Raw genomic sequence first — 23,322 nt, forward strand, 5'->3', positions numbered from 1 at the left:
TGATTTCTGTGCAATAGTTCCTTCAAATATCGTCCAATTTTAGTAAACTTACGTGTGTAAGTTGGCTTTGTGGAACCTCTGATAAAGTTTGGAATCCATCCTAGACCTCTCTGATTCTTCATTGGTCTGGCCATCGTTAAACAGTTGTTTCTTTTGTCAGTTATTTTCACACAGTAGGCAGCGAGATGATAGAAAAAGCTGATTAACCACCTAGCTGCCCCTTGAAAAAATACACACAAAACAAAAACAAACCCTTTGCATTATTAAGATTCGCAGAGGTTTGGGCTGCTAATCAAAGTCAGTCACATATATGCTTGGAGAATTCCAGACAACACCGTTATTTTTATCCATGAATTAAGTGAAGAAAGTATCAAAAGACAGTTGTTACAAATCTGTAAATTCTAGAACTTTCACTCCTAAGCATGTTCCTATCAGCCTGGCAAGCTAACGACAGCACCATAAATAAATGTAACAAATCAGCATGCTAATGCATTTCGATGATAAAGACCTGACTAACAAGTATCTGTTGTAAATCTCTTGTAAAATGTTGGGCAAAGTATATATACACTGTTAAGGTTTCTGAAACAAACTTTAGTTTTTTCTCATTCTTGCAGTGTTGTTACAGCCTATTGCCATGTCTGTACATCAGTAAATTTGCATTGAGCCCTTAATGGTAGACAAGAACAGTCTCCTGACATTCCCGATTTCATGAAATCTTGATCATAAACTCAACATGTATGGCTTGAACATTGTGTTTGTTAGTGCATATTGCAACAGTTTTAAACATTATGATAATGCAAGGCTAATTCTATTCCTACACACATTTTCTTGGAACTTGCATGCACGCAAATGTCGTAAAATTTAGATGACCTCATTTTCATGGCCTGCCCACAGTTGTGAAATCTACAGCCAAATCAAGTAGACGGAGGTCGAAACATTTACATATTGTCAGGTGCCCAGTGAAGATTGTATTGCAAAGATGTTCACAACACATACATGTAAACCAAAACAACAGTTGGTCAGATTGCAGTCACAATTTGCATATCAGGACGGCTTGGCTGTTTATATTTGAATACACTCAATCAGCTATAGATTGAACCCCCCTCCCCAAAATTTCCACACAAAGATTATTGTTAGATCTTTTACAACCTACATTGTTATTGTCTGAGCTTGTTCCTTCAAGCTTGTTTCAGAATGAAAGTGTGGACATCTTAATTTAATCCATAGTTTGACATGCATGACAGGGACACATAGGGACACATTTGATTGACTGTTTGTGTTTGTAACTATTTTTGAAAGAATCCTTATTATAATTTTTGATCTTGTAATATAAACTTTGCGACTGTGCAGTGCTGATGTGTTGTTTCTTCTGCTCTCTACTTCCAGGTGAAGCTGGCAGTGTTTTTAGCATACTTCAAGGCCATAGGTTTACCTGTGTCTTGCCTTATTGTTTTGTTCTACGTGCTGAACAATGCGGCCAGTATCTACTCCAACATCTGGCTGAGTGAATGGAGCAATGATGCCAGTCAGAACGCTACCATGGGAACAGAACAGAGAGACATGAGGCTAGGGGTTTATGGAGCACTGGGTTTGCTACAAGGTATGGCAACTAGCTATTCTCAATGTGTTTACTGAAAACTTGAAAAATGGTACTTTTGAATTAGTGCTTTGAATTATTTTCAAAACAACTCTCAAGGCCTTTAAAGATCTGTTAGGGGGCCTCCATGGCCAAGTAGATAGCATGCTAGCGCTACACATTGACTCGGGAGTCCTGTTAATGCTGGCTCCCTCTCTGGTCGTATGTGGGAAAGTCAGTCTGTGGATTGTCGTGAATCTTTCTTAGGCTCTGCCTGTTTTCCTCCTACCATAATGCCGACCGCCATTGTAAGTGACATATATTTTAATAAGTACAGCATAAAACACCAATGAAATATATGATATTAATGAGATGAGTGGTTTAAAATAAATTTGCAAATCTTGATTAAGAAAAAGCATGTTCCACTATTATAGTATTGCAATTGTAAGAATATTTTACTCAGTTTATTATTTGAATCCAGTGTATAAACCATGTTCCCAAGACACTGCAGAGAAGTTGGGTGACTTGGGTCATTTCCTGTGAGGCTGTGATCTCCTACATATTTGTATCACATTGTGTGTAAGAAATAAGGGGAGACCAACAATGTCCTCTTCAGTCCGTACGGTATATGCATGTTCCTTAGCTTCAGCTTTTCTTCAATTTGAAATAGTGAGTATACAGCATTGAGGCACTCTAGTGTGACTATCACTCTAGTATGACAGCTGTAAACCTGGACAGTTCACAGTTATAGCACCATCTTAATCTATTGTTAGTTGTTGAAAAGAAAAAGAAAAAAAAATACCAGTAACACAAAAACGAAACAAAACAAACAAAAAACTTTTCATTGTTTTCCTTTTTACCTCTAAACATCATTGTTTAGTTAACTCTACTGTAGCCATCATTGTTAAATCTGTCAGGTTTCATTCAAATTTGTACACTGCTTCTTTCTCTGGACCCATCTTTTCCTCTAGAATAACTTTTTGCATGAAGTTACTTAGACAATGGCACGAAGGCATTCATCATTGTGCACTTTCATGACGTTATTTTGGTCAGTTTAGTGAATGTCTAGTTCTCCTCTTCAGATTACATTCAGATTAAGTTTTTTCTTAATATTATCTGTTGAATATGTTCCAGATCTGATGCCAAGCTGTACATTTGACTTTTTTTGCCTAGAAGAAAAGTAAACAAAACAGCCTAAAGTTTGGTTAGGCTTATTTTGCAGTGTTTTTTGTTAAACAGTTTTTTAAGTTGAAGTAAAATGTTTCATTTCAGCCTCCTGTTTTGCACAGACTGTCACAATGTAGCATTATATACAGGTGATGTGATAGAATGTGAATTACATTCCTGACTGTTGTTTTCTGCATTGAACACGGTATATTTGGATTTTTAAAAAAAAGTGGTTTCGTTCATCTGAGTGTTCTTGTTTTTCTAATAGAGGAATCACACAACTTTGTCTTAATGAAGGCTTTGACTTTCAGTGACAGAGATATGAAATATGTAATGTGTTTATTCGTAACTGTTTAATATTGTACTTCGCATCTAAATTTATTATTAAAAAGTTGTATCAAGCTACTTAAGGCTGTGTGTTGGTCCAGATGTCCTATCATACTTCTGGATTTAGATAATGTGATAACTACATATATAAAGGAGATTAGCAGGTTGAAATTGGATAATACATTTAGTCCTGCATATCCTATCAGTCTGAAGTTTACATGTACATGTATCTCTTCATGTTTGAAGAAATCTGGAGTTTTTTTTCTTTTTACTCTGCCAAGAGTATAAAACAATAAGCTAAATATCATGTCCCAGTTCAGCGGTGATGGATTCACTCCATCTTGTTTCTTCAGTGCTGGTTGATATCGCCTAGGAGAAACCATATTGACATGGCAAGTCAGTTTTGTTGAATTAATCCTTTGTTATAATTTGATCTTAATTAAAGACTTTTAAAACGCTGTACAAACACCAGCTGATTTATCTAACCTTACTTTGCTACATTAATCCTATGATTTCCAAATCAAATTAGACATCTGTGGCTGAAATACTTGATGGTAGTCTTGTTTTTGATTGAGCAGGATGCTCTAGATCCTTACATGTAGGTAAGAAGAGCCTATTGCTCGATCATTGCTTGTGACAGCTACATGTAGCTATACATTGGATAAATGGGCAGGACAAAGACCCATCAAGTAAGATGCATGACATCAGACCATGGGACACAAGGGGTGTGAGTCATCATGGACAAGGAATTTTTACATTCTCCTGCTCTCATTGTCATGAGGCATTGGTGACAGGAAGCAGCCAGTAGCCCTAGTATGGCCATTTTCTACACACTATTACATTCAGGGAACACTGCTCATCTGTCAAATGGCGTGCAAGTCTCACTGTGGGATACATGCAGTTTGTCAGTAACTCATCAAACAGCAAACGTCATTAGTGTACTAGTGAACATTTCCTTTATCCATAAAACGGACAACCATTATATATGTGAAAAATTTGTGACTATTGGATTAAAGAATAATCAGATAGATAAATAAGTAAATAAATATACACTAAATCAACAGGTGTTCAAGTTTCATCCTGACTTTGGTTGCACTGTACATTGGACCAAGCACTTGTATTGATCTGATTGCCATTGTCTTAGTGCTCAGAGGCTTGGTTATTATTTAATTTTTCAGTGGAGTGAAATTTGATGTACTGAATTGGAATACAATTAACATTCAGCACAACACTGTCTGTTCCCATGTCAGATTTGTCTTCTGCTATCAGAGGCTAAAGAACGTACGTGTGTAACATGCACCTTTTTATAACATGGTAGCCAGATTTGTTCCCTAACAACAGGGCTGTAATGAGTAAGAGATGATTGAAGATGTGTGCTGACTGTTGAAGATGTGTGCTGAAGATGTGTGCTGACTGTTGAAGATGTGTGCGGACTGTTGAAGATTTGTACAAATTATATGCAGTTAATCCTGCAGCACACTGTTGACTGGATAGATCCTTAAGCGTGCACCCATCATCTTCAGACTGGACAGAGGAACTGAATACATGTACTGTATCAGCAGTGCCTTACATTACCATAAGTCCACAATAGGAGGAGAGAACATTAATTTTGCACTGATCACATTCAGCACTGTTCACTGATCAAGGTTTCTATGCCACACACATACTTGTTCTGGTATAATTTGTGGAATACATGGCATGGTTTTGTTTGCAGGGATATTTGTTCTGCTTGGGGCACTATTGATATATCGGGGGAATATCCGAGCAGGCAGAGTACTGCACTGTGACCTGCTGACCAATGTCCTGGCCTCCCCCATGAGCTTCTTTGACACCACACCTCTTGGCCGCACAATCAATCGCTTTGGTAAAGACTTAGATGTAGTAGATGTGACTTTGCCAATGATCTTCCGCTCGTGGTTGGCCTGTGTGCTGAAGGTGGTGGCCGTGCTGTTAGTGATAAGCATCAGCACTCCGCCATTTGTAGCTGTCATCCTGCCCCTAGCCCTCATCTATTTCTTAGTTCAGGTTAGTAACCCACAAACACCAATCACCAGCTTGTTGTCCTCTTGTATTGGAAACCTGAATCCACAACACATACATCTACACACACAGATAATTAACAGGTAAGCTAATGAAGGGTGGCAAATTTAGCTTTCTGCGCAATGGCTCTGTGCAATGACAAAGTGTGAGGCACTCAGACATGGGATGTTTTATACATGTGCTGTTTTAGCTTGTAATGAATGTCTATGTAACAAGTCAAAATGTGTTGCTTTGGACAGTAATGTGCCAACACCATGCCATACTACTCTTAGATTAAGATAAAATTAAAGTTGAACTGGCCCTCCTGGGAAAATGTCATCGCCAATTCTGCGGTTATCTGTGTTGTCTGGTAGGTGTTCTTAGTTGCAGGTAAATGTGCTCAATTCTGTTTCCATGGATTGCATGGAAGCCATGGAAGCCTGTTTACACAGTGTGGATGTTGTGTCTTGTGTTCATGACCCTGGATGGGTGTGGATTTATTCAAGGCAATTCATCCGGCTTGTTTATCTCAGATAATTGTTTTTCTGTGGTCTTGCGTGAATTTTTAACAGTTTCATGTTTGGTTCAGTTGTACCATACATTCATTCCACTTCACTGTTATTGCATGTAGTTTCTGCGTTAGATTCCACTCATCTTATATTTTATGTTTCGTTCTAGTTTGGATATGAGAGTATTATACATGTAGGATGGCATGTTCTCTGGCTGCAACCTCCGGTATCCCCAATCCACCCTCCTCCAACCTTTAATTTCAAGTTAAATAATGTTTTCTACCTTACTGAAGTGAACCTCATATGAGAGTGGCTGTTGGATGAGTTGAAATCCAGTTGTTAACAAGTAGGAGAGTGTGTAGCAGCTTAATAATGTCAGTATTTCTTCTGAATTTTACTACTTTCACTTTTTTTTTTCCAGAAAAGAAAAATTTATTTACTTTTACTGGAATGATGTGTTGTACTAACTGTTTATTTACCCTTTCATCTGGAAAGACTTTCATTACATGTACAACACTTCTGTTTTAATATAGGAATTGTTTTGTATCTAGTAAGTTTAATTTTTTCCATGCTTGATAATCTTAGGATCAGTTGTTTGAAAAGAGATCCCTGTAGTCATTTTATCAATCTTTTAAACTGTCCATACACACCATCCAAGGATGGCAAAATTATAAGTAAAGCAGAATTGACACGTGTCAGCTACTGTTTTTTTTTGTTTTTTTTTTTCAAATTTTGTCTTCAGCATTAATTTTGATCTAGTAGCAGACTTTTGATTTAGAGCAAAAAAGGCCAATTGTGTCGTCCAAAGCAAGTTTTTTTTATCATGTCTTCTGGGGATCTCCTCTCAGCCAATAATGATTTTTGTGCAATTACTGCACATGTATGTCACGCTCATACGTGCGTTGAAGCACTAGACTTGGGTTGTTGACTTGATTAAGTAGATTTATGATGGCTTATTACAGTGACATGGGTATGGTCTTTTGTCTCAGGTGTGTTGGTCGTGTTAAGTGCCTCGGTCATGGCCGCTGCAGGAATTGTGGCATCCCGTCACTTTTTCCGTTGTCTTGTGTCTGGCCTGCTTCATGCACCTTGCCAGTTCTTTGATCAGACACCCTTGGGACGAATCACGAATCGATTAACAGAGGACATGGCCGAGATTGACTACGTGCTTCCGTTTACGGTGCGCTCTATGCTGAACACCGTCATCCAGGCGCTGTCTACCTGTGGAGTGGTTGTCTTCAGCACCCCAGTGTTTGCTGTTGTCATCCCTCCTCTAACTCTTCTTTACTACTTAATTCAGGTACTTCGCAGGGTACAGCATCTTAATGGCTCAGCCCTTCCCCAGGCTAATCACCCCATCTAACTAACTCCTCAAGTAGAATACATTTACTTGTACTTGGCAGGTTTAGGGCAATGCATTGTTGGCAAGAAATGAGGTGTCCTTGAACTTTGTCAATAAACGGTACCTACGGGCACTAAGTCCCGAAATAGGCACAGTAGAATACAATCATATCTAAATTGAACCAGTTTCCTACATGTGTGTCAATGCCAGCATTCAGCAGAAAATTGCTTCAATACATACATTATTCTATCTAAATTTAAATCTTTTTAAGTTGTCCAAGAGAAATCTAGATTGTTTTAATGCAAATCCCTGTGAAACTCAGTAATAAGTTGCTTTATTCCAGCATAAGGCTAAATTGATTGGACTCAAGCTTTGCTACCTACAGTATAATGCCTTCCTGCACACAGTATACTGTGAATGTCTTCACACATTTTCCATATTATTTAAAGCCTTGAAGGCCTTCAAACCATTCTGAAAGTCTGACTGGTGCCTGTTTTTTTTTTTTTTAATTTTTATTATCTCTTGATAGGCCTTTTATTTATTTTATTAGAGTTTTAATTCGCACTCAAGAATATGCCTTTGATGACATTAATTGTGTTTAGCAATAGACCTGAAAATTCACAAGGAGTTTTAATAAGTGTGGGGTTTTATCTGCCATGTAATAAAATTCAGTTAACATCAGTGAGCTTTCATGCAGTTTTACAGACTTTAGCGATTTAATTTTTTTTTAGAATTTGGATATTTTGCCCATGCAACTTTGTAATCCAGGGACCAGTGTATTGCTGGTGAAATGTTGTAAATCGGATGTGACTTACAAAAGATGATCATGCCTGATACTAAAGGACAAGACAGCACCTGGCTAAAACATAATGACTTGTGTGAGTTGAGGCAGCCATCTTGAGAATTTTATCCAATCAAACACATTGCTAACAGATTGTGCAACCTGAATGGTTATGTAGCCTTTTCCCATTCACTCCATGAAGTGACATATTGTAACACAGATCTACTGCAGAAGACATCATTCTGAGATCATTTACAATGACGGTATCACAAATTGTGTCAGACATTAGTGTTCTGTCTCGGCCCAAACCACATTCATCTCCCCAAATACATTTTTTGTCATACATTTTAGCGTTTAGTCAGCAGTTTCTAAATAACAAATATCAGAGTCACTGCAAAATTTATTAGGGATGCCAAAGGTTTATGGGATTGAAAAGACGGCATCTCAAGACAATAACACTTAACATTAAATCTTATAATTTTTTGTTTCTCTGAATTTATTACAACTCAAGAATTTAAATTTTGCTCCTTTGTCTTTCTTGCATACATGGGATGTTTTTTCTGTTTTCTTTTATAAAATACAGTCAGATTATTGAAATGCTGTGTTCAAACCGTGGTGCTTTCTCTGATGATGCGATAACTAGGAGAGCATTGCTTTTATCTTGGATGCTACTGCTACAAAATTAAAGCGACAGTCGAATGCCTAGATCAGCCTAAGTGGTACTTAGATTTATTTCCATTTGTTTCAGAATTGAGTCTGAATGAATAGTTGTACAACAATCCTATTGTAATTTTGTAAATGTTTAAAGGGGTCAAAATCACCGGCACGATCCCTTCGGAATACCCCGGCCATGCATCTGCAGCTAGGCTATTTAAACAGGGTCACTGGATTTCCTTGTAAATGATATAGTAGGCATCCTGTATCAACAGTTCAAGCAGTGGACTATGTCCAGTTTCCCAGAAAACTATATTTATCACTTGGGCTTTTATTGCAGAAGTTGTGCCACAAATTTTATCTGCCATAGGCTACTGCTTAAACTATTATATGGAAAATACCTTTGACATTAGAAAACTAGAGTTAATGTGAGGTCACCTTGCTCTCGATAATGGAGACGTGCTGAAGCTGTGTTTCACTAAACTTTACTGGGTTGAAAAAAAATCTAGAAAAATATATAGTGCCGGTTTAAGATACTTTGAATGGTAGTCTTTCAGTGGACATAAACATCAGTCAGGTGCTGTCTTTCACTTTAATCTGGTTATTAATAACATGCTTACCTTGGCTGTCTTGTAAAAAGTTTTTGTTTATCTGTACCTGAATAATTTGGTACATGTTGTGTGGCTCTGCAAATTATCAGTTGTACAGGCTGAGGCTAACCCTTGTGAACATTACCTTTTGTGTTATGATTCTGATTTCTGTCTCCTAATGCTTACACATCTGTCTAGCTGTGCTGCTCTGGGGAAAGGTTACAGAGTTTATATTGTGAGATAGCTGTAAAAGTCTGCCAGTCTCAGTACTGGTTGGTCAAATTGTTGACATCCTATCTTTTAACATGGGCCATCCCTTTAATGAGGGAACTTAGTGTAAGACAACACAAAAAGCTACGTGTTCATGAGGGAAAACGCAGTGCGGATTTGTGCTCGTTCTTGATGGCAAGAAACTACAGTCATGGCTTGTGCTTAAATATTTCTTACAACCAACATCTTGCATTGGCAGACAGATGAATCCCTGTGAGTGTTAGTTGTAATGGTTGAGACCAGCTTGCTTAAGCTTTCCGTGAACACAGCCACATTATTGTTCACATACAGCACTGTTCACATTTTGGCATTTATTTACTTAATTGTAAAGTTTGATGTAATTCAGTTTACCTGTTTACTTCATTTTTGGCTGTATTGCATAAGCAAAATCAGGTATGTAGGTTGATAAAATGTGTGAGGCTGTTTTTTGTTGACAGCTCAGGTTAAAGGTTGAGTTTCAGCTTCTCTGTTCAGTAGCATGGTAATTGTGTAATTCATTGTGTAATTCATTTTGTCCTTTCATAGATTTCCTCGCTGCCACTTGGTTGACCGTGAGCACAGCTTCAAATTAAATTCATGCAGTATGCTAATGAATCACAATGAGAATAGTGTTGTTTGTGAGGCTCAAGTCCTGACCCATCCACAACATCTTTGAATCCAACATTATAGCATCCCATTATTTCTTGCCTCCTCTATCTCTCTCAGTCAAAATGTATATTATATAATATTTTGTAAGGGATATTGGTATCTGATTGTCCAAGCAATCCAGTCATTACATGTACACTTAATATCAGGATGCCCTGGTTTTTTTCTTGAAAATTTTTTTTCATCTTATTTATTTATGTTTTTTGAAATAGCTGTGAAGGACAACATGTCAGGACCTGTTGTTGCCTGTCAAACACCTTGTTACAGTTTCAAACGGTGCATACATGTATTATCAAAAGGTTATTCGCGACTAATGTGGGGTAACATTTAAGCTGGCGATGATGTACAGTCATCAGAGTGGGTTGAGGGTAATATGATATCTGAGGGCAGACAGAATGTTAACAGCAAGGTTCATGTAAACACTTACATGTCTGCAGGTATACATCAGTGATTAATTGGTAAACATTCAGACGATCAAAATGCTGCAACATTTTCGTACATGTAAATAAACTACTGACTCTGGTAATCACGTTGATTAAACTGCAAAGTGGAACTTAAGTGGCGTCTCTCCCCACCGGACATGCAGGTACATGTATATTTTATTCAGCTGGGAAGAAAATCTTTCAGTTTTTCATGTTCCGTTTTAACAGTTTGGTGTTAAGATAAATCCTTGAAAGTTCTTTATTTTGTTATTTTAGCTTTGTTATTTCTGTTTCAGGAAATGTTCCCATTCATGTTTTGTTACTCAAGGGAATGTTCTGCCCTTTGATTGGTTACAGGTATCTTTGTGTTTTTGGGGGCCATTTTGCGTACATTGGGTGCAGTGGCCGCCTCCAGAGTGCTGCATTTGGACTGCTTACACAACATCATCCGCTCACCAATGCATTTTTTGACACGACCCCCTTGGGTCGAATTGTCAATCGTTTTGCCAAGGATATAGACGTAATAGATATCATGATTCCCATGCAAGTTGGCATGTTCCTCATGTGCGTCATGTCGGTACTCTCCACCATAGTGGTGGTGTCAATCAGCACACCTTTGTTCATGACCGTCATCTTCCCTCTGGGAATTCTCTACTTTTTACTTCAGGTAAACACGGCATGATGAATCTCTTCACCTGCCCTAGTATTCTTTGTCTTTATTTGCATGATTGTCGTGATTGACATGTCTCCGTCCCTTGTGCTTAGCAATCTCGTGACCCAGACATCCTGACCAGAGATGCCTCTTTAACAGTTCTGTTCATTTATAGTTTTGTCCAGTCCATGTCCATGCTTTTGATTGCGTAACCAGTTCATTAGCTGTAATAGTGTTACTTTTTACTTCAGCTCCTGTTAGTGCTGTGGTTTATTTGCATGCCAGTTGTTGCTAACCTGTGCTGTAGTCTGTAATATTGAATTGTGCGATCAAAGATAGCGCTACATGTCATGGCATGTCTATATACATGCTGCTACATTCCAACGTATCTTTTATTTATCTCTTTGTGTAGACAGTGCTATTTACCATTTTGTAGCAGTAGTTTTTTTTTCAAAGTGGGAGAGGGTCAATGAAAGCTTCAAGTGTAAAAATACATGTGTGTGAAAGTTGGCAGGCATTCAGACATCTCAGCGGACAAGTTGATTTTGCTTATCAGTCTGAATACTAATGTGGTGCATGAAAGTTCTGTACCATGTTCCCAATTCCTGGTAGGATTTGGAGTGGAGCTGAGGTAGTATAGGCTGTACACATGTTTTAAGTTGCAACATCTACATGAAGCCTTGTTGGAACCAATTACATTCATTGGTGATGAGTATACCTTTTTGATGTCATGATGGTGAGGATGGATTGGCTGTCATTCACCTAATATTGTTGATGACAAGATTAAACAGTCAAGTTATCTGAAACTTTAGTATCTAAGCATTAACATATAACAAATGTTAATGGAGAGGCCCTGACAACAAAAAATCCATGGCCAAGTGGTTGGTGTGCGGGTGCAATGCAATTACTCTAGGGAGTCTCACTAATGTGGTCGTTGTGAGTTGAAGTCCAATGCATCTGGCTTCCCCTCCAACTCAACTGGCTTCCTCTCCTACTCGACTGGCTTCCTCTCCAACTCAACTGGCTTCCTCTCCTACTCGACTGGCTCCCTCTCTGGTCAGATGTGTTAAATTTGCCAGCAACATGTGGAAGGTCCAGGGTTTCCCTTGGGCTTTACCCGGTTTCTTCCCACACCAATGCTGGCCGCTGTCGTATAAGTGAAATATTTTTGAGTACGGCATACAACACATGTGAAATAAACGAAAGCTGAATATAATAGTTGTAGACCCCCCCCCCCCCTAAAAAAAAAACACAAAAAAAAAAAAAAAAAGATCCTAACACAATTGTATTAAAGTAAAATTGTGGGGAAAAGTAGTGTGACATGCGTTGCAAAGATAACGTGTCAAGGAAGCTATTTACTCTACCTGTTTGCATTTAGGTATACATATAGCTAATTCTGGGATTCCTAATGGCTCCATGCTCCAGTACCAGATCACTCCACAGTACTTAGCGTTGTGATTAAGTTTTTCTATTGGGTATGTGTTTTTGATTTAACCACCAGGTATCTTCATTCTACTTGCCGCATTGCTGAGAACACTTGGGGCTCTCACAGCTTCACGAATTCTGCACACAAACTTAATCAACAACATCTTTCATTCGCCAATGAACTTCTTTGATACAACCCCTCTGGGCCGTGTGGTTAATCGCGTAGGCAAAGACCTGGATGTGATTGATATCTTGATTCCGGAGCAAGTACACATGCTTCTGTACTGCCTTTTGGGGGTTTTGTCAACGATCATCATCATTTCGCTCAGCACATGGCAATTCTTGGCAGCAGTTATCCCCCTTGTGATTCTTTACTTCTTTGTTCAGGTAAAACAGTCTAAGAGTTTAACAGCACTGATAATCTAAAAAAAGAACCAACCAACCAGGAATCAAATATTACACACATAATCATCAGAATATCTCCATATTTAATTGCAACAAAATGAAATGCTGATCTTGTGACTACTAACACTGCACTGATCCTATGGTTAATTATGGTTCTTATCTCACTGTCAGTTGGAAGTACTTCTAGGCTGGTGACATGGGATATTGACTCGTGAATGAGGACCTTCAGCTTCTGGTGGTGGGAGGGTGTGTATACTTAGCAGTAAACTCTGCCTATATCTGTACATGCACATCTGAACTCTTGTCCTACACGGTCAGAGGTCAGTACATTGCCCTCATTTTCTCTAATCCTCCCTCAGGATATTATGATGATAAACAAATACATAAATAAATAAATAATAAAGTAAATAAATAGAAAATGTTTAATGTATATATAGATGTATATATAATTTTTTTAGCCATAGAAGATTTTGATGAAACAAATCAAAGTATATATTTGGACATGATACATTACACAAACACAGATGCATCGCTGGGCTGAAGCATTCTTTTCGTAGGTGTTCAGCCCCTGATGAGTGAGGCTCTTTCTGATTCAGCTGCGCCTGTTAATCTGTAATGCAAGATTTATCAAGCATCCAAGAAAGGACCCGTAGACTTTCTCGTCATTGTTTAAGTGAAAAATTCTCGAGTCTAATGTTAAACACTGCCATCTTAAACCCATCCTAAAGCCATCTTGCATCCATCTGACTTCCATTGTGTAAATGAAATATTATTGACAGTACTGTTTTAACAGCAATCAAATCAATGAAAACCTCAGTCATCAGTGTTTAATATGTGTACATGCTTTGGTTATCAGTGTGTTGCCCCCCTTTTGAAATTACGTACATGTACATTTAGTTCAGTGACATTCCGATTTTAATGTGAGTTTAATGGAAATGTGATTTGCAAAGCCCTTCACCAGGTGTGTGTCAACATCTCAGGTATATACTTAGTTGGGATCATAGAGACATACCAGTGCTTAAGACATGAACCAGTTGGATGTGAAGTGGTAGATGCTTTGATGTTACATTAACATAGTTCAGCTTCTGTGTGAAAAGAATGGCTCACGGTGGCCTCCCTTTGAAGCCAATCTTCAGCAGCTTTCTATTGAAATTGAGATATGTATAATCCCCTTAGGTGATTTGAGTGCTTCATAATCACACAATATAGAGCAGAGAGCTTATTGTCTGCTGGGGATCGAGTAATTAATAACCAACCCGTTAGTGGTGGAGGAAGTGAAAGGTACTAACAAGCGCCAGTAGCAGATTCCTTCTAGTACGCCTGTGAGAATGTACATGTAGGTAGTTGCGACTGTTTTTAATAAGATCTGTCAGTATATCTCGTGCTGTTTGGAACCCTTGGACTAAATCCAAGTTCTCCAAGACAAGACTTTGCCGTTGTTTGAGATCAAACTCTGTGGCTAGCCACAAGTTATATGTGTATAACAAAAGAAAGTTGCAGGGTTTCTCAAACTAATACATGTGTGTATTCCTGCTTGCACTGCTACCTTTTGGCTTTAGCGGCTTTTTACTTTGAGATCTCCTCTTAACCTGTGCTTGTTTGTTTCCATTTGTACTATGATGGATGTTATTCTGCATGATCTTTCCTGGGGGTGCCTTACAATTTGATGATTTTCACAGAGCCACTCAAAATTTTCACCTTGTCTGTTACAATTTGTTACAAGCAGTTCACTCTAAATTCTGCTATTTGGAAGTGTTTTCCTGTCTTTTTCTATATCTTACTACACACTAGGTATTCAGAGACTAGTATTGAGTTTGTCAGTGTATCTCAGCAGAAAGTATTTGTTCTCATAATTAAACAGTAATATTATTACTACAGAATACATTTTTCATGAATATGTAAATTAATTAAATACCAATATCATTATCAGTGCATTAAGTTCTTGTTAAGAGTAGTGTTTTTTTCATTAAGTAAATGGTACAAAATGTTTTTCATTGTACTGATAAAACAAGAACTTTAATTGAAAATTTGTCCTGACTGTAAATGGTTTATTGTAAAACCTGTTCATGAGATGTCTTTATTATCTAAGCTTGTTTTTTTTTCTGTCCTGTAATCCATGTGTATAGAGGTTTTATGTGGCGACCTCACGTCAACTCAAGCGTCTGGAGTCTGTCAGTCGCTCTCCCATTTATTCCCACTTTGGGGAGACGATCACAGGTGCCCCAACAATCAGAGCGTATCGACAACAGAAGCGCTTTATGGAGGAGTCAGAGGCCAGAGTGGACGAAAACCAGATCTGTTACTACCCCAGTATTGTCTCTAACAGGTGAGAACCAGATCTGTTACTACCCCAGAATTGTGTAACATCTGAAAACCAGATCTATAACTAACCCAGTACTGTCTCGAACAGGCGAGAACCAGATCTTTTACTATTCCACTATTGTCTGCAACAGGTGAGAACCAGATTTGTTACTATTCCACTATTGTCTGCAACAGATGAGAACCAGATCTGTTACTACCCCAGTATTGTCTCTGACAGGTGAGAACCAGATCTGGTACTACCCTAGTATTGTCTGCAACAAGTGAGAACCAGATCTATTACTACCCCAGTATTGTCTATAACTGTTGAGAACCAGATCTGTTACTACTCCACTATTGTCTCTAACAGGTGAGAACCAGATCTGTTACTACTCCACTATTGTCTGCAACAGGTGAGAACAAGATTTGTTGTTTTCCCAGTATTGTCTTTAACTGATAAGAACCAGATCTGTTGTCACCCTAGTATTGTTTTTTGATTTTGATGGAATGAGTTTGATGATGAGCTATTTCTATTTTTCAGATGGCTGGCCATTCGCCTGGAGTTTGTTGGGAATTGTATCGTTTTCTTTGCCTCGTTATTTGCCGTCATACAGAGGGATTCTCTGGAACCTGGTACTGTGGGGCTGTCCATCACATACGCTCTCAGTGTAAGTGGGCCTGTTTGGCATTCATAGTATAATAATATCTTCATTTCAAGGTAACTCGGTCAGTTTACAATGAAACTGTTCTTCCCAAGGCCTTCACAAAGAAAACAATATATAGGAAACATGTACTTCAGAGTCCAATGAAAAATATATTTAAAGCAAGATAAAGCATCGTGAAATGTAAAGCTACACATGTTTATACATACAATAAGGAACAACACAACCAATGGTGTTGTCCCCACACCTGTCCTAACCACGGTAGTGGGAGGCAGCCCTTTACCGACCCCTTCCTGCGCAATCTACTGGCTGGAACCCCTACACATGTCCACAGATCAAACTGAATGGGTGGGAGATGGCCCTTTCCCATCTGTTGTAATGTATGCTGTGTCTGTTGTGTAGATCACCCAAACACTGAACTTGTCTGTATGTTGTGTCTGTTGTGTAGATCACCCAAACACTGAACTGGTCTTGTACTGTATGCTCTGTCTGTTGTGTAGATCATTGACACAATGAACTAATCTTGTAATGTATGCTCTGTCTGTTGTGTAGATCACCCAAACACAGGACTTGTCTTGTACTGTATGCTCTGTCTGTTGTGTAGATCACTGACACAATGAACTGGTCTTGTACTGTATGCTGTCTGTTGTGTAGATCACCCAAACACTGAACTTGTCTTGTAATGTATGCTGTGTCTGTTGTGTAGATCACCCACACACTGAACTTGTCTTGTACTGTATGCTGTGTCTGTTGTGTAGATCACCCAAACACTGAACCTGTCTTGTAATGTATGCTGTGTCTGTTGTGTAGATCACCCAAACACTGAACTGGATGGTGCGGATGACAAGCGAACTGGAGACTAACATTGTGGCTGTGGAGAGAGTTAAGGAGTACTCTGAAACTCCTACAGAGGTGAGAAAAGTTCTAACTGTTAGTGATCATGATACATTCTCAAACCTCCACAGGCCAGGAAAACAGATGGCGGTGGAAGAGTAAACTAGGAATGTAGATAATACTTAGCAGCAGGGCAGAATAAATTAGAATAAATGTAGACTGGTAATGAGGGGATGTCCAGGCTATAGAGGACACATGTACTTCACTCAATAAAGTCTCCACTCCTCTCATAACAGCAAAGTGTTTTTAATCCCCACTGGCCAGGATCACATACTCATTCGCAGTAATGTATATACATGTAGGAAATGTCTCTGCCCTCAATTTTTATGTGATTAATAATGCTGATGATAATCATGATGATAGTGATAGTGAGGGCTAAAACAGTCTGTTTTCTTATCAGACTTCATCTTTTCAATACATTTATACCATTTCAGCATATCTAATCATTGTAATTTGGTTATCATTTACATGTATTTGTCAACCTTACCTTATTGTAGTTGTATTGTAATTTGTCATTATCTCCAAAGGTCTGTTTCTGCTGTTTGGTTTCCAGGCTGACTGGGTAATAGAGAACAACAGGCCAGGAGCCAAATGGCCAGAGGAAGGCACTGTGGAATTTGAGAACTACTGTGTCCGATACAGAGAGGGGCTTGACCTGGTGCTTAAGGGGATTGATTGTAAAATCACACCAGGAGAAAAGGTAAGAATCAAGAGCATTTGGAAGGCAGACTTTTTTTGACCAAGATTTTGAAAAGCATGTGGTTCATGTCAAACCAGATATATTAATGTCTCGAACTTTGACGTATATTGGTTATTACATTAATCACTCACAAAAATCCAATGAGTTCATTTGTCTGCATTTCTCTTATATCAAGTGCTGACTGAAGAAAGGAAGGCAAAATATTGCTGTACCTTTATAAAGTTCTGGATTGTCAACATAGCCTGTTTGATACACGGAGGTTAAGGTCCAGTATTGCCATAGAGTGTGAAGAAAGGGTAATATGCTTTTGTTGACAGATTGGAATTGTGGGTAGAACAGGTGCGGGTAAATCTTCCCTGACCTTGGCATTGTTTAGAATCATAGAAGCTGCCGGGGGAAGCATCATCATTGATGGAATCAATATCTCCAAGATTGGTCTGCATGACTTGAGGTCTAAGATCACCATTATCCCTCAGGTAAGAAAACTGCTGTCTCTTTTCTTCTAATATTGGGCACATTTGCCATGTACATGTATGGACTAAGCCTTATATTTGTAAGGACTAAGCCATGTACATGTAAGGACTAAGCCATGTACATGTAAGGACTAAGCCATATACCTGTAAGGACTAACCCATGTACATGTAATGACTAACCCATGTACATGTAAGGACAAAGACGTGTACATGTAAGGACAAAGACGTGTACATGTAAGGACTAAGCCATGTACATGTAAAGACTAAGCCATGTACCTGTAAAGACTAAGCCATGTGCATGTAAGGACTATGGCATGTACCTGTAAGGACTAACCCATGTACCTGTAAGGACTAGCCCATGTACATGTAATGACTAACCCATGTACATTTAAGGACAAAGCAATGTACATTTAAGGACTAAGCCATGTACATGTAAGGACTAAGCCATGTACATGTAATGACTAAGCCATGTACATGTAATGACTAACCCATGTACATGTAAGCACAAAGCCATGTACATATAAGGACTAAGCCATGTACCTGTAAGGACTAAGCCGTGTACATGTAAGGACTAAGCCGTGTACATGTAAGGACTAAGCCATGTACCTGTAAGGACTAAGCCATGTACATGTAAAGACTTACCCTTGTATTTGTAAATACTTACTGTTGTAACTGTAATGACGTATCCATGTATTATAAAGAGCTCATACATGTATGTTCCTGTATTTGCCTGTCTGACATTTACCTGTGTCTGTTTTAGGACCCGGTGTTGTTTGCTGGCACACTGAGGATGAATCTGGACCCGTTTGATGCACACACAGACGACGATGTATGGAAATCTCTGGAGCATGCTCACCTGAAGAACTTTGTGTCTTTGTTACCTGAGGGTCTGCTGTATAAGTGCACAGAGGGAGGAGAGAATCTCAGGTAGGCTCAGACATTGTTGCCTTTAATAGGTGGTTAGCTGTATAGCTATTCATAGGGTGAGCCTTTCACCAATGCCATCATGCTGACTTCCTCACTGGTCGTGCATGTCTACCAGTTGTTGGTTTGCTGACCACAGTCAAAATCAATGAAATGTTCTTGAGTATCAAATGAGTAAATAAAATGTACACACTATACAAATGAGTACTTTCTTAATAGCCACATGTGTATTCTTACCTTTAATTGTGTGATCTGTTGTATGATATAAGTGTATGCTTACCTGTGATCGTGTTGTGTGTTTTGTGGTTTCAGCGTTGGTCAGAGACAGTTGGTGTGTCTAGCACGTGCTTTGCTGCGGAAGACAAAGATCCTGGTCCTGGATGAGGCCACAGCAGCAGTGGATCTGGAGACGGATGATTTGATCCAGGCCACCATCCGTACAGAGTTTGCAGACTGCACCGTGCTTACCATTGCTCATAGACTAAACACCATCATGGACTACACCAGGTATATATGTTTAATCACCTCAAATGTGTACCGTCTTCTAACATAACTCATAAACTCAGTACCATCATGGACCAGGGATATATGTTACATCACATGAAATGTGTACCATCCTTTATCATCACTCATAAACTCAGTACCATCATGGACCAGGTATATATGTTACATCACATGAAATGTGTACCATCCTTTATCATCACTCATAAACTCATTGCCATCATGGACTACACCAGGTATATATGTTATATCACCTCAAATGTGTACTCATGCTGGCTTCATTTCCGGCCGTATGTGGGAAGGTCTGTCAGCAACCTACAGATCGTCCTGGGTTTTCCCCAGGCTGTGCCCGGTTTCCGCCCACCGTAATGCTGGCCCCAGTCGTGAAAGTGAAATGTTCTTGAGTACGGCGTAAACACCAATCAAATAAATAAATAAATAAACCAAATGTGTACCATTCTCTATCATAACTCATGGACTCGGTACCATCATGGACTACACCAAGTATATGTATTATGTCACCTCAAATGTGTACTCTTCTTTATCCTCACACATAGACTCAATACAACCATGGACTACATCAGGTGTATATGTTATATCACATCAAACGTGTACCATACTTTATCGTCACACATAGACTCAATACAACCATGGACTACATCAAATGTGTACCGTCCTTTATCATCACTCATAGACTTAGTACCATCTACACTACACTATTCTAGGTGGGTATGTTACGTTGTATGTTGCATGCAGACCCAATACCATCATGGACTTCTTGTCATGAAGCTGGCACCTGATATAAGAGCAGGGGTTTCCTCCAGACTCTTGCCTGGTTTCCCCCAGATTCTGTCTGGTTTCCTCCACCTATCATCCTGACTGTTTTCACAAGCTGACTGTGTGCTATGGTGTTAAATTGAGCCAGTGCTCTGTTGTAATCAGTACAGTGATCTTGCACAAATTTCTGACCTGAATTTGAGCTACTTTTAGGTCCATGAAAATAAAGCATCCATCCTTCATCCCTCCTCCATCCTCCTTCCCTCAAACAGCAATTTCCCCATTCTGTGGGAAGCTCCCCCTTCTTATGTTTTCATATTGTGTTCTTTTGTTGCAGAATCATGGTCTTAGATGCAGGCAGGGTGAAGGAGTTTGACAACCCACAGACTCTATTACAGGATAATTCCAGTGTTTTCTATGGTATGGCCAAGGATGCCAATCTGGTGGCCTAATTTTCTAATAGAAATACATGTGTTAAATATTCTCCCTTGTAAGAATGAAGAAGATTGACAACTCACATGCTCTCATACAGAATCCCAGTGTTTCCTACAGTGTGGCTAAAGATGCTATTCTGGTGGCCTAAGTGTCTATGCCAGCAGGAAAAATAAGTGCTGTCTAGAGAACGAAAGTGAATGTGTGCATGTTCCCACAGCGTTGCGTGTACCTCCAAAGTTTGGATAAGGCTTGAGTTCTGATGATTGTAGTTGTTACCTTGCTGGGTTAAAATTGTATTGAGGAAACCCTCACAGTATGAAAACACATTCACGTTTTGCCCTTACTCTTACCATGAATTTTTACTTTTCTTTTTTGCCTTGTAATTTATTAGGTTGTTATAAAAAAAGCTTTTTATTGTATACTTCACTGTGACTTTCCATTTTACGTTTATATTCACGTTTATGGTGAAATGTAGTATTTATAGAGACGCAATATTTAAATGCATTTTTGAGTACTCATTTTAAATGAAAGCAAATATTTTACAGGTGAAGTTTAGTTTTGACATCATTTTTTTAAGTGAAAATGTGGACTAGATTTCATTAGAGCCATGTATATGTATATATTAGGTCTCTGTAAATGAAGTTTCTATGTTCTGAAGTGATCTTACATGTATGTATGTGCTACAGCCACCGAATTGGTGGCTATATTTTTGTGTTACTCTAACTACATGTATGACATTGGGAAGCTGTTTGATGTAGTTGCATGTAGAAGTTAGGAAACTGCTGTGTAGAAGGGATACAATTTTTCTTGGCTATAGGGAGTAGGTTTTCTCACTTAAGAAATAAAACTTCTGTAAAAAATTCAAAATTATTTTTCACGGGTAACTCAAGTGTTACTTGTGTGGAATTCATAGTTGAATAAGGATGTCATTTACATGCATATTACATGCACATAAATCATCATGTGTTTTTGTTTTGTAAAGTTCTGCACTATTTTGGTTTTGTTTCATATTGTGCAACACCGAGTAATTAAATGCTAATTTCATGTTTTCATTTTTCTTTTTTTAGTTGGTTGTCTGTTTATACTTTTTTGTGGTGCCAGATTGACATAATCGTTTGCAATTCCTAGTCAGTTATAGAGGTAATGGTTCTTATTAAATCATATCACATTTATGGGTGTACAGCATTATGTTGGGGCAATGTCTAGGATGACAAAAAGTACAATGCACTGGTTTGTAGAGAAAATAACAAACCGTGAGCATCAGGCAGGGGTCGTCTCAGGCAAGCTTTATAATGATTGCTTTATTATGATACTGTTTGGTTTTCTGGATAGAAGAGAAAGGATTAATTTTCTAGGTAGATGAGAACGGTTTGGTTTTCTCGATAGAAGAAAAAGGTTTGGTTTTCTGGATAGAAGAGAAAGGTTTAATTTTTCTGGATAGAAGAGAGAGGTTTGATTTTCTGGATAGAAGCAAAAAGTTTGGTTATAAAAGAAAGGTTTGGTTTTCTGGATAGAAGAGAAAGGTTTGACTTTCTGGATAACAGAAAGGTTTGGTTTTCTGGATAGAAGAGGAAGGTTTGGTTTTCTTGATAACAGAGAAAGGTTTGGTTTTCTGGATAGAAGAGGAAGGTTTGGTTTTCTTGATAACAGAGAAAGGTTTGGTTTTTGGATAGAAGAGAAAGGAAACAAAATATTTAATGAAACTCGTCTTGCATGTGAATTTGCATGAGGCTTACTGTTGATGTCATATTCACTTTACAACTTTGAGAGAAGGTAATTTTTATGTGTATGTGTCTCAAGACTAAACTTCTATGATAAGCGTTGTTGAAAACTTTCATTCAACTTCCGTATCATAGCCTCCCTATTGAGAATCCAGTTTTGAAAGCCTTTTAGTTGTAGTCTCATATTTTGGTTTGTCTCTTATTCATTTCAGCTTGTTTTTCACATCAAAATTCTTTAGAATATATCAGTATTTGTTAACTGTAAATTCCATGTATGCATGTTTCTATGGTATAAAAAAAACTATATTGTGTCCCACAAAGAATATAGCGAATATTGTTGATGTGCACATCAAACAGTTGCTTTGTAAACATTTTGGATTCAGCTTATGCTGGATTCCTCTCCGGCCGCACGTGAGAAGACCTGTGGATGGGCATGGATTTGGTTTCCTCCCACCATAATGGTCACTATTGTGTAAGTGAAATATTCTTTAGTTCGGCCTGAAACAATCAGATAAATAAAATGTATTTTGGACTACGCAGACGGCAATAAGATATGTGTTTGGCGTGGACAAAAAGCACAATTGGTCATGGTTTAATCTCAGGATCTTACACTGAATTCTCTAGTTTCCATGGTCATCGTGGCCCAGTGCCAACACAGCCACTGGTAAATAAGCAACGCCCAGAAGATTTCCTCACTCCTGTCGAGTTTTCCGTATGGAATAAATCAGACCACAAGGGCTAAACTCTCAAACAAGCTCAGGACCATTGGAGGTATTTTTGCTACAGGTTTCCCAGCAATAACGTTTCACCTTGATTAATCCCAATGCTTTTTAGAGGTTTTAAATATGCAAAATATAGGAGGGTTTCTCATGCACCGAGCATGATGGACCACAATATTTTAGGAACAAACATAAAAACCAGTGAGTTGTCACCTTGCGGATCGTAGTCTGGTGCTGCCTCATTGAAACGTCCTGCGAGAAACACCAGACGAGATCTCACCGAGTCACGGCGAAGACCTGCTGCCACTAGCTGGGAATAGGCGTGCCAAATACCAAAAATACCCATTTCAAAGTATTCAATTGCCTGAACTATCTCGCAATTGAGCCAGTGTCTCCATCTTACAACCAGAAATTTCTGTTTCCCAGGATTATCA

At 38.6% G+C, this 23,322-nt stretch overlaps 1 protein-coding gene across 4 annotated transcripts in view; it reads left to right on the top strand.

Annotated features, from left to right (window-relative positions):
• Positions 1-23,322, top strand: part of LOC135475710 (multidrug resistance-associated protein 1-like) — a 41,491-nt gene extending 18,169 nt beyond the window's left edge. For 2 of the 4 annotated variants that reach the window (XM_064755646.1, XM_064755664.1), the window contains 10 exons: positions 1,387-1,600; positions 4,785-5,095; positions 14,911-15,110; positions 15,624-15,750; positions 16,555-16,656; positions 17,192-17,338; positions 17,656-17,814; positions 18,572-18,738; positions 19,048-19,242; positions 20,351-23,322. In XM_064755646.1, coding sequence (XP_064611716.1) covers positions 1,387-1,600; positions 4,785-5,095; positions 14,911-15,110; positions 15,624-15,750; positions 16,555-16,656; positions 17,192-17,338; positions 17,656-17,814; positions 18,572-18,738; positions 19,048-19,242; positions 20,351-20,465 — 1,737 coding nt within the window. In that variant the 3' untranslated portion in view covers positions 20,466-23,322. Of the gene's footprint in view, positions 1-1,386; positions 1,601-4,784; positions 5,096-12,455; positions 12,767-14,910; positions 15,111-15,623; positions 15,751-16,554; positions 16,657-17,191; positions 17,339-17,655; positions 17,815-18,571; positions 18,739-19,047; positions 19,243-20,350 lie in introns of all 4 variants that reach the window. The other 2 variants (XR_010445065.1, XM_064755657.1) reach the window with 2 other exon arrangements.

Source organism: Liolophura sinensis, chromosome 1 (genome assembly GCF_032854445.1).
Source record: "Liolophura sinensis isolate JHLJ2023 chromosome 1, CUHK_Ljap_v2, whole genome shotgun sequence".
Taxonomy (NCBI): Eukaryota; Metazoa; Mollusca; class Polyplacophora; order Chitonida; family Chitonidae; genus Liolophura; species Liolophura sinensis.